Source organism: Canis lupus, chromosome 10 (genome assembly GCF_011100685.1).
Source record: "Canis lupus familiaris isolate Mischka breed German Shepherd chromosome 10, alternate assembly UU_Cfam_GSD_1.0, whole genome shotgun sequence".
NCBI classification, from domain to species: domain Eukaryota; kingdom Metazoa; phylum Chordata; class Mammalia; order Carnivora; family Canidae; genus Canis; species Canis lupus.
This window is the reverse complement of record NC_049231.1, coordinates 17,514,861-17,525,672: the sequence shown is the minus strand read 5'-3', so window position 1 is coordinate 17,525,672 and position 10,812 is coordinate 17,514,861. Positions and strand designations below refer to the sequence as shown.

The window sequence follows — 10,812 nt, the reverse complement described above, 5'->3', positions numbered from 1 at the left end:
TTTCTTATATTATTATTATTGATAATAATTATTATAATATTATTATGTAATAAATTTATAAGAAATGAAACCTTCTCAGTTGCCTGTTTGAGGAGATACTCGGAACACAGACTGCTGACCCTTGCACAGGGTGACACAGACCTCCTCAGCCTTGACACGAGTACCTGCTGACTCGGGGCCCTGGCCCTGACCCCGTCTCCTTGAGCTCCACGTCCACGTGCCAGGCTTGCAGCTCTGCCCGAGTGCTCTGGACCTCAACCTGTGCTTCCTGAGCTGCAAGCTTCTCTGTTCATCAGCTCGCTGCATAGCCCTCCTGAGCTAGAAGTCCAGTTGTGACCCCTGCCCCCCCTCCCCCAGGCCCTTTGTTTCGGAATTCTGTAGCTCCTGCCCCTGGAGCCCCTCCCGTCTGCCCCAGCTGTCCTGCCCCCGTGGCTGCGGCCCTTGGTCAGACTTCCCCTCGTGCTCTGGGCTCCCAGTCATGCGAGCAGCCAAGGAGGTGGCCAGCCTGCTGTGGCACCCGGTGGGGGTGGTCTGTCCACAGGAAGGGCAGGGGCCCCTTGGTGAGTGGGAGAAGGGTTCACAGTGCGGCGAGTGCTGGACGTTGTCCCACAGAGCAGGCCCATGGCGAGGCCTTGGGAGGGCAGTGCCTGCAGAGCCGGGCCCCACCGGGTCAAGGTGGGGCACAGACGTGACGGTGATAAATGTGGACTTGGACCGGGGTTATCACCGGGTCACGGCGGGGCCAGCAGGAGACGCCACCAGGGAGGCGAGAAGATCCCAGAGGGAGTCAAGCAGGTGGCAGGGAGGCTGACTCCGACTGCAGGTGTGGGCCGGTGGAGGTGCTTTGAGGCAGCACGTGCGGGTCTGGATGGGCTGGTAGGGACTGGAGAAGGCCCTGCCGAGCTTGGATCTTGAGGGGCTGGCAGCGTATCTAGAAAGCCCCACAATTTCAAATTTCCCACTTTTTCAAATTTTTAATTTTCACTTTTAAGTTAGAAGCTGTAGTCATGGTATAGAAGAGGCCGTGAAGGAAGTCAGAGAGAACGGGCCGGCGGCGGGATGTCTAAGTGTAGGGGTGGGGGTGGGACCCCGACTCGCCCTGGGCCTGTGCCTCTGTGGGGGAGGGGCTGGAGTTCTCGGAGCTGCACGTGGAGCTCTGGGTCTCTCTGGGCCTGGGTCAGTTTTCCACAGAAGGAAGGAAGAGGCAGCAAACCTTCTGTGGAAATGGCACTGCCACCCCAAGAGGTTTGGGGGAGGTGAGTCAGAATCTTCACCACCTGTGAGAGGACACAGCAGAGGACCCCACAGGTTCAGTGCTGGGGGAGTTGCAGCCCCAGACGCTGTGGGGCCAAGGTCTCCTCATGGCCTCAGGATGTCCTTTGGGGGCCCCTAGGCAACTCACCGGCACTCTTCCTGGCTGCAGCGCACTCGCCTCCCTCAGCCCAGGCACCCCTGTCCGAGGACCTGTGGACACCTTGGTGTCCGCTCTGCAGAGGGCATCCCTGGGGAGCCTGAGGGGGCTAGGGATCGGGATGCAGGATCACGTTGTGGGGGCAGGATAGGGGCTCGGAGGCAAGGAGCAGGAAGCAGGCTGGGGTAAGCCTGAGGACATGAGAGTGGGAATGCAGGAGGGCAGGGAGGGAGGGAGGTGGAAGGGGCTGGGGCTGGGGAACCCATCATCTGGGGAGCTGGGAGCCCTAGCTTGGCCAGAGTCAAGCCCCCGGTAGCCGTTGGGACCGTGTCCTCTGGCCTCAGGGTCCTGTCTGGTACCCTCCTCTCTCCCCTGTGCTTTGGAACAGAGTGTAGAAGCCAGATGACGTCACTCATTTCAGATGTTTGCTTCCTCCATTAGGGTTAATGACAAAATTAACCTGGGTGGGCCACCTGCCTATCCCTCCAGCCATTCCTGTGGCCATGGGGCAGGTGCTGTGACTGGCGGCCCCTTCTAGAATCAGAAGTGAGTGTTACTCTGTGAAGTCACACAGTAGTTGTCTTCTAGAATCTAGACCTTGGGTCTTCAACTTTGTTATGAGTGACTCTAAGTGTTTTGAAAAACCAGGTACTACTTTTCATCTTGAAGTTTATGACTAACATCTTCATCATGTTTAAATACTTGCCAAGGTTGTGATTTCTGGAAAATTGTACATATTGGCATCAAAATAAATGTTTACATCATTCTGCTAAATGATTCTCATGGACCTAAATACCATATCAATTTTGTGCCCATCAGAATCCTGTAAAAACTCCTGAATAGGTGTTTTCTTACACAATCAAAACTCTAATGGTTCCATCTTGAATTCCTGTTGTCGTTTCTTGAAGTGTGATTCCAAAGCCTTTTTGGTTACCTTAGCAGGCAGCCAGTCAGCACTCCCACACCTCTCCTATTACAACAAATCTGCTGTCCCCAAACAGCAGATTTGGGGACAGTTGTGTAGAGGAGATGAGAGGTCCGACAATTAAGTGGAAGAGATGGAAACACCTGATCTGCAGGTAGGGACCATAAGACCTTGTCACACTCAAATAGGGGAGAGGAGACCCCTCGGTCATGAAGAGAGAAGAGATGGAGGCTCCAGATCTAGCAGAAGACACGAGAGACCAGATCTCCTGACACTCAGGGAGAGCACAGAAGACCCGGTTATACTCGAATGGGAGATAGGAGATTTCATTACCCTCGGGTAGGGGAGATGCGACCCCAAGACCCTCAGCAGTGAGACGGAAACCACAGTCAGACACTTAGCCAGTAAAGGAGACCGTGTGATATTCAGGTAGAGATGCTAAAAGCTCATACTTTTAGGTGGGGAGGGAGGCTTCCTGGCTCCTCAGTATGGCTGATGAAATCGCGGCGCACTAGGTGAGATGCACCTCCTGGCCTTCAGGTAGGGGGTAGAAGACTCTGGGTTCTCGGGTAGAGAAGACACCCCAAAGTGACACTCAGGTGGTAGAGATGAGGCCTTCGGCCTGGAGATGGGAGCAAACACATCCTCATGTGCAGGAATAGGAGTCGATAGCTCCTGAGACTCAGGTGCAGATGTGCAAGACCTATTGGATATTCATCTGGGGGGGATGTGACCTCCCGAAAGTTACATGAGATGAGCACTAAGACATTCAGTCAGATGGGATCCCCGGGTGGCTCAGCGGTTTAGCGCCGCCTTCGGCCCAGGGCCTGACCCTGGAGACCCAGGATCGAGTCCTGTGTCAGGCTCCCTGCATGGATCCTGCTTCTCCCTCTGTCTGTGTCTCTGCCTCTCTCTCTCTCTGTCTATCATGAATAAATGAATAAAATCTTAAAAAAGAAAAAAGACATTCAGTCAGAAGAGAGGTAGAAGAATAAAGGTCATCTGACAATCTGACAACACTCAGAAAGAAGCTATGAGGGGTCCTGACACGCAGGTGGGGGAGAGGACAAGCTCTTCACACTCCGATGGCTTGGTGCAGAGCTTACACTCAGGGAGAGGAGGGGAGATCGCCCTCCATGCGGTGGAGACGTGATGTCCTCACTCTTGCAGGAGTTGCAACTTCGTAACATGCAGGTGTGTGAGGTGAGCATTTGTCATCCTCCTGTAGGCGGGGTGTTGTCTCCTGATAGAAGTGAAACCTCAGGGTACTTAGGCAACTGTGATGGGAGTTCCTAACACTCAAGTATAAGAGACACACGTTGCTGCACATCTGTCCCGGAGAGGAGACCTGGAGGCACTCAGGTAGGTAACACCAGACCTTGCGATACGCAGCAGTGAGTAGAAAGGTCGGCCTCGTGGTCCTAAATTAGAGAAATTCAAAGTGGCTCTTCGAGAAGCGTGCTGACAACATGTACTTGTGAGAGGGAAAGACAATTTGCTCCATACATGGATAAGGATCGATTAACCTGACGAGCCTGATGCCCTGTAGCCGCCACCTGCTGCACCGTCCTGATACAGGACATAGCTGCCCCTCAATCCAGGCTGTGGAGCAGGAACTGTGGGTACAGCGTGCCCAAGGGACAGACCCTGAACCTGCCCCTGACTAGAACCTCAGACGATATGGGACCTTAGAAGGGTCCCAGGGAATGAAGATCCTGGCCTTGGGACGGAGGGAGAGGGCTGGACATGAGCCCCCATCACCCCAGGGGTGGGGGAAGCCTGTACCAAAAGCTGGAAACTTGTTTGAGTGTGAACCGGTTAGCTAAAAAGTTCTGCCTGGCCTGAGACTGGGGGTGGGGGGAGGAGGTGGGAGGTGGCCCTGCTGATTGGTCAGGAGGCTGCAGAGCTTTATGAGGTCACTCGGCTTCCAGGCCAGGCTGGGGCAGGAGTATGGTGGAGATGCTGCCAACTGCCGTTCTGCTGGTCTTGGTGGTGTCTGTGGTTGCCAAAGATAACGCCACGTGTGAGTAAGTGTCCAGGGCTCCTCAGGGGGTGGGGAGAGTGTGTTCTGAGCAGCAAGGCCCACCCAGACTCCCTCTGTCCAGGGCGCGGGAGGAGGCCAAGCTTGGCCCTTGGGACTCCCCTGGCTTTCCCTGGGCGTGACCCGCATCCCACCTCAGGCCACCCTGCTCCCAGTTTCCCCTAGGCCTGACCCCAGGCTCCGATGCCTCCCGCAGCACAGACACTGGGGCCCTCTCCTCACCCAGAGACTGACCCCACTGCCTCAAGCATCGAGTCCTAATTTTTAGGAGCCCCTTTGTTCCCACAGACCCCGAGGTGCCCCTACCTATGGCTGACCCCCAAGGCTCCAGGGTGTTGTCATGGCATTCCTGAAGGATCCCCTCTCCACCTTAGGCTCCAGCAGCCCCCAAGATACCCCCGAAACTATCGTGGCCTCCCCCCAGCTCCCGGAGCTTCCACCCCTGGGCCCCCAGTGCTCCCCATAGCTGGGGCTACTGGACCTATCTTGGCAGGTCCCCTCCTCCTGCCACCCTCCAAGCCCACCGTGTACGGCGGGGGAGCCCTGGGGCTGTTCCCTGAGTCCCCCGCCATCACACCTGTCTAGCCCCCCTGTTCCCCCCTGTGTCTCCCCTGTGCCCCCTGCTTCCCACGGTCCCTCTTTCCCCGCCTGTGGCCACATCCACCAGCCCTATGACCCCAAGCTCCTGGGCTGTTCCCGGAGCCACAGCCTCTGGCCTGGCTCCCCCACTGTCCCCCGTGCCCCCCGTGCCCTCTGACCGGGCGTCTCTCCTCAGTGGCCCCTGTGGGCTGCGGTTCAGGCACAGCACGCAGGGGGCCAGCCGCATCATCGGAGGGCAGGACACGGTGATCGGGGCCTGGCCCTGGATGGTCAGCCTCCAGGTCTTCACCTCCCACAACAACCGGAGGTACCACGCGTGCGGAGGCACCTTGCTGAACTCCCACTGGCTGCTCACTGCCGCTCACTGCTTCGTCTCCAAAAAGTAGGTGTGCGAGGGTGTGCAGGGGTCTGGGGGCCCCGGAGGGTGGGCGTGCAGGGTGCTGCGTGGGGCCTTGGGGTGGGCCTTGGGGGGGCTGGGGTCCTGGCCGCCAGCCTCGGGGCCCCTGGCTGAGCGCCGCCTGCCTGGCCTCCGCCTGCAGGAAAGTGTACGACTGGAGACTGATTTTTGGCGCAAGGGAGATCGTGTATGGAAATGATAAGCCCGCGAAGCCGCCCCAGCAGGAAAGATACGTGGAGAAAATCATCATCCACGAGAGCTACGTCCCCAGTCTGGAGTACAACGACATCGCGCTCATGAAGATCACGCCGCCCGTTCCGTGCGGGCAGTTCATTGGCCCCGGCTGCCTGCCCCAGTTCAGGGCGGGCCCACCTAGGGTGCCCCAGGGCTGCTGGGTGGCTGGCTGGGGGTTCTTGAAGGAGAAAGGTGAGTGCTGGGGGGAGCTCACGGGGCGCTGCGGGGCACCCCTCCGTGGTCTCCACAGTGGGGGCGAGATGTGAGACCCAGCGGAGTGCGGGCAGTAGGGTCCCAACACTGGGCCCTGTCGTAGGGGACACACTGGCAGCTGCGTCCCCTGCCCAGGGCCTCGCGACCGCGGACCTGTGGGTCGCTGGAGGGAGGGCCTCGCGCAGTCACACTGGGCTGTGTCTGTACCTGGGGCCGGGAGCCCCGCTGCTACGCTGCCTAAACGGGGTATCGCAGCCTGAACCCGTGCTTGGCCAGCTCCTCCTGGGCCGTCCCGCCGCATGGGAGGCCGATTGCGAGGCCAAGTGGGAGGCCGTGAGAGCCGGGAGCCCAGCCCGCCCGGCCCAGGCACCCTCGGGGCTCACATCTCCAGAATCCGCCCTCCTTCTTTCTTCCATAGTGGGCGTTGGGGGTGGCGTTTCTGGCAGGTCAGCAGTGGGCAGCGACAGGGCAGGTGGGGTAGGCCTCTCAGCCTTCCGCAGGTGGCCACGTGGGCTTCTTCTCCCGTCAGCTTGGGGGTGTGAGGAGACCCTGGAAGTGCTTCCGTCCTTTGCTAATGGAAAACTGGGGGCTCCTGATTCAAGTCATTTGGGGTCAAAACTTAGTCTTTTCTGGTGACAAAACCCTGGTAGAGTCAGGATGCGTCCTGTGACTCTTCCTCCTCTCTGCCCATCCCTCAGGGAAGGGCTCCCCCCCTCCCCCCGGGCACCCTTGTTTTCACTGGCCTCTGCTGGCCCTTCCCTCCCTGGCCCGGGGTGTACCCTCTGGCTGGCTGTCGGTGTCCATGGCTCTGCTGTGGCCTCTAGAGCGTTCTTCTTGTCCCACCCCAGCCCACCCTGCTCTGCCCACCCACCCAAACATGTGCACAGTGTTTCGGGGTTCTTGCAGTCCCTCGGGGGCTGATCTCAGGGCTCCCATCTACACTTCCACCGCTACCATCACCTTTGCTATCCTGTCACTCAAAAGGATTGTAGGCTCCCAGTGACACCCTGGACACCATGCAAGTCCTTTTTTGTTCTAGAATCCTCCTCAACTTAATGGGATGTCTGCCAGGTTTTAGTGAACACATCCTCCACCGCTAAGGCCAAGTCTCAGATCTTCTGTGACGTTCCTTCTCCATTTCCTCTCTCTACCTCCTCCTCGAGCTCATGTGCTTCAGAGCTCGGAGAGCACTTCCGGGGTGGTCCTCCTCCTTTCCTACAGAATTTCCAGTTCTTGTAGACGTCATAGCGTCCGTCATTTAGAGCCAATGGGTTGGGATTGAGAAAACCCTGTTCTCCTTCAGGTCCTCTGGCTCTTAACATAGATCTAAAAGGTCACCTCGGGTGACCAGTCTTGTTTTGGCAGCAATTTCAATGTCACCCCTGTCTCGGGCAGTGCAAGTACAAAACTAACTGCTTTGAGGGGTACGGAAAGCTGAGCTGAAGGGACTGGAGACACAGTTAAGGCTGCCCAGACGGGTCCTGGTTTCCTGCTTGCCCCACATCTCTATATTGCAAGTCTGGTCTGCCACCTCCCCATGCAGATGCAGGGATGTCAGGGCCGCCTGCCAGGCTGCAGCTGGGCTGTGGGTGCTGCTGTGCTGGGGCCCCTCTGTCTGAGGGAGCTGCTGGATGAAGAGGGGAGAGCCGTGCCCTTTCCGGGGCTCTGTCCGAGCCAGGTGAAGGGTTGGCTGATGGAGGCAGAGCCTGCGCTGGCCCTTTCTTAACCCATAGGTCGTGATGGAACGTCCGGGGCTGTAAAGGAAGGTCTGACTTGGCTTCAGGTCATTCCAGCCATCCAAGCCCCTGACAGGTCTGTGTGGAGGCAATCCTGCACTTCCTCCCTTTCTATGATCCCAGAACAGATGGGAGGCACACAGGGAGGGACTCACTCACCCCGCTCCAGAGGATCCTGTCCGCTGTTGAGCAGAGGGGTCCTGAGAGGGGATAAAAAGCAGGGAGGGTGACTTACAGCTGTGCTATGGGGAAATGAAATGTGTATCCTCGATTTGAGTGTAGACAGGAGACCCTTGGTCCGAATCCAGAATCCAAGCCACACTACATCCCTACCAGGATGTTTGGATGAGTGGTGCTCCAAGCTCCTGATTGTGGGAAAGGCGAGTCATGGGGCTCAACACAGGAGGTCACTGTGGGGTGTAAACGGGGTGACACATCCTGGCCGTAACTGTGAATAGTCATCTGGCATCGACACACATCCCTTCACATTGACGCACGGCTGCATCTGTGCGTCCTCCGTGCACTGCCCCTGCACGTTCCTCCACCCCCGCCCCACGTCCTTCAGAAGCATATGAGGAGAGGCCAGGGGCATTGACTTCCATGGATTTTAGGTTTAATTAGAGTGTTTCAGGATGACAGGGGTTCTGTGGAGGGAGGAGGCAGGGCTTTCCCAGAACGTGCCTTCTGTGACCGCTGACCACTGAGCTGCCTGGCTGTAGCCTACAGGATCGCACCTACACTGCAGGAGGCACGCGTGAACCTCATCGACCTCGACTTATGTAACTCCACCCAGTGGTACAATGGGCGCATTCGTTCAACCAACGTGTGTGCAGGCTACCCTGAAGGCAAGATCGACACCTGCCAGGTAACTTCCCTTTGGGTGCCCTCCTCCCTGAACACCACTGCCTCCAGGGCCCTGCCTCAGTGACCCTTTCCCTGGTCCCATCTTGTAGAATGAGGATGGGAGGTGACATCTGCTGCCCCTACAAAGGACTAATCACCATGCTGAGAGCCTTTATCCTGTCATAACACAGAGACCATAGCACCCAAACACCACCCTTGAAGAGATGCTCACCTCTCCTCACCAGAATACAAAAATTTCACATCCACTTGTACGTACATGCCTGTGGATGCATGAGCCACGCAACTGGGCCCATGGGTCGCTTGTCTTCCCCCCTCACTGCGAGGAGACCCATGACAGTCCATTCCCTTCTCACATCCCAACTGAAGCTGTTGATACCAACTCAAAGTTTACCACTACTACTTGTGTTCATGGCAGCAGGAAGCCATGTGACTACAGAAACTGTCCTTCCAGACCCAATGGCCCTTCTGGACAGGGGAAAAGTGGCTTGGACAGAGAGTGACTTCTGTGTCCTTCTGGGCAGGGGGACAGCGGCGGGCCTCTCATGTGCAGAGACAACGTGGCAAACACCTATGTGGTCGTGGGAATCACAAGCTGGGGGGTAGGCTGTGCCCGAGCTAAGCGCCCCGGAGTCTACACGGCCACCTGGCCCTATCTGAACTGGATTGCTTCCAAGATTGGTTCTAATGCCTTGCACATGGCTCAACTGGCCACCCCTCCCCATCCTAGTACTCAAGCACCCCCGGCTAGACCCCCCTCTGCCCAGTCTCCTGCTCACCCTCCTTGGTACTTCCAACGCCCTCCTCGACCGCCTCCTGCCAGTCCGCCATCTCAACCTCGACCTCGACCCAAACCCCCAGCTGCACCCCCACCTCCACCCCCACCCCCACCCCCACCTGCACCCCCATCTATCACTAAACCTCTCCAAGTACTTTCTTTTGCCAAGCGACTACAGCAACTCATAGAGATCTTGAAGGGGAAGACCTTTTCTAGCGCAAAGGGGTATTATGAAATGGAGACCACAGATCTCCCAGAACTGACCGCTGCCTCCTGATCCAACCCCACTCCCAACAGACCCAGTGAGCCCCTCACTCCCAAGAAAACAAAGATGGATACAAATATAAATACAAATATAAATATAAATATAAATATATATATATATATCTATATCCATGAAGAGATGCTTTCTGGACTTCTTCCTGCCTGCCCTGCCCAATTGAATCCAAACCATCCCCCATCAAATATGTCCTTCCTCTGTCACCCTCCAATGAGGTGGAATTGCTTGTATGTCAATGGCAATTGTGGTTTCCTAAATTTTGATTTTTAAAGTTGGAACAAGGTCATCTGGGGCAGCAGGCCGGGTATGGTCTGTACACTCGGAGTCTCTGCATATTAAATCAGTGGGGGTGGGCCCTGGAAGCACCTGTGAGGTGAGCTGACACAAAAGGGGAGGGTGTGGATCTGAGTCCACTCGAAGAATGACCCCAGTGTGAAGTTTTGTAGCATGGCCATCCGATGATCAGTCCACATGGCTGACCCCAGGCAGGAATCTGCCCCCAACCAGAATTGCTCATGTCCACTTGTAACTTCCTGGGAAAGAGGTCTCGAAGGGCTCAGGGCATGGATTAAATCTTAGCCACTTGAGGATTAAAGATGGCAGGCTCCAGAAAGAAGACCCCCACCCCCTGCCCCCACTCCTGGCTGGGCAGTTACCTGCCCACTGTTTGCATGGGTTTCAAGTGCAAGGTGGTCCTTTGTTCTGGTTGCAAAGACAGGTGGCGGAAGGTGCAGGAGCATGAGGAAGAACTCTGGGTGAGGAAGACCAAGGAGCCTGTCCTTTTCCTGCTGGGGTTGGTGAAGCAGTCATGAGTCTCCGTTTTTGGGATTCATCAGTCTGTCAGGGTTCAAACAAACCCTCTGTTTTGCCCCTCATCAGCTATTAGGCCTTGGGAATATGGCCAGAGGGTTGTGTGACAATGAAATTAGGACAGATGTGCAGGATTCAGAGCAGAGCGTGACATGCTGTAAACGCTTATAGATGTGGGCTGTAATTTAGATCCAATTGGTGATGAGATGCTGGGTAACCTTATACTTACGCAGGGGTGCCCTGCTGTACACCATCTGTGCACTTCTGACCCCTGAAATGCTTAGGCCACCTAGGAGTGCTTGCAAACTGATCTGGGTGGCCCATAGCTCTGTAGTGTAGCAACACTGGATTCAATTAAAAAAACAAAACAAATTTTATCTGCCTTGACTAAGAGCTGGCATTGCTAAGATTAGAGTTGGCAGGTCCATTATTCCTTTTTTGGCTTTGGTCTTTCTCTTCTAAAGCCAGTTTCTTCATCTCCCTACTGGGTATATAAGCTTTGAACCCTGGTGTCAGACACTAGTTA

The 10,812-nt window shown here is 56.3% G+C and overlaps 1 protein-coding gene and 1 long non-coding RNA gene across 3 annotated transcripts; one reads left to right on the top strand and one right to left on the bottom strand.

The window, feature by feature from the left end:
- Positions 1-963: 963 nt before the first annotated feature.
- LOC102153294 lies at positions 964-4,225 on the bottom strand. Its single transcript, XR_005365451.1, has 4 exons — positions 3,843-4,225; positions 3,443-3,757; positions 1,403-2,958; positions 964-1,277 (listed from the first exon to the last, which is right to left on the bottom strand). It is a non-coding gene; the product is annotated as an uncharacterized LOC102153294 (long non-coding RNA).
- Positions 4,226-4,241: 16 nt separating this feature from the next.
- ACR (acrosin) lies at positions 4,242-9,596 on the top strand. Of its 2 annotated transcripts, none has more exons than XM_038550064.1 (5): positions 4,242-4,363; positions 5,153-5,359; positions 5,517-5,800; positions 8,277-8,422; positions 8,943-9,596. In XM_038550064.1, the coding sequence occupies exons 1-5, from the start codon at positions 4,287-4,289 to the stop codon at positions 9,471-9,473; spliced, it is 1,245 nt and encodes a 414-aa protein (XP_038405992.1). In that variant the 5' UTR covers positions 4,242-4,286; the 3' UTR covers positions 9,474-9,596. The 2 variants fall into 2 exon arrangements, with proteins under 2 accessions (XP_038405992.1, XP_038405993.1); XM_038550065.1 differs by having other exon boundaries at positions 4,256-4,359.
- Positions 9,597-10,812: the final 1,216 nt, after the last annotated feature.

Excerpts from the sequence above, each read along its gene's own strand:
- ACR (XM_038550064.1), top strand. The coding sequence starts at position 4,287 with ATGGTGGAGATGCTGCCAACTGCCGTTCTGCTGGTCTTGGTGGTGTCT. Across the intron at positions 5,801-8,276 it reads GGGGTTCTTGAAGGAGAAAG|CCTACAGGATCGCACCTACA; the intron begins GTGAGTGCTGGG and ends GCCTGGCTGTAG. Across the intron at positions 8,423-8,942 it reads GCAAGATCGACACCTGCCAG|GGGGACAGCGGCGGGCCTCT; the intron begins GTAACTTCCCTT and ends CCTTCTGGGCAG.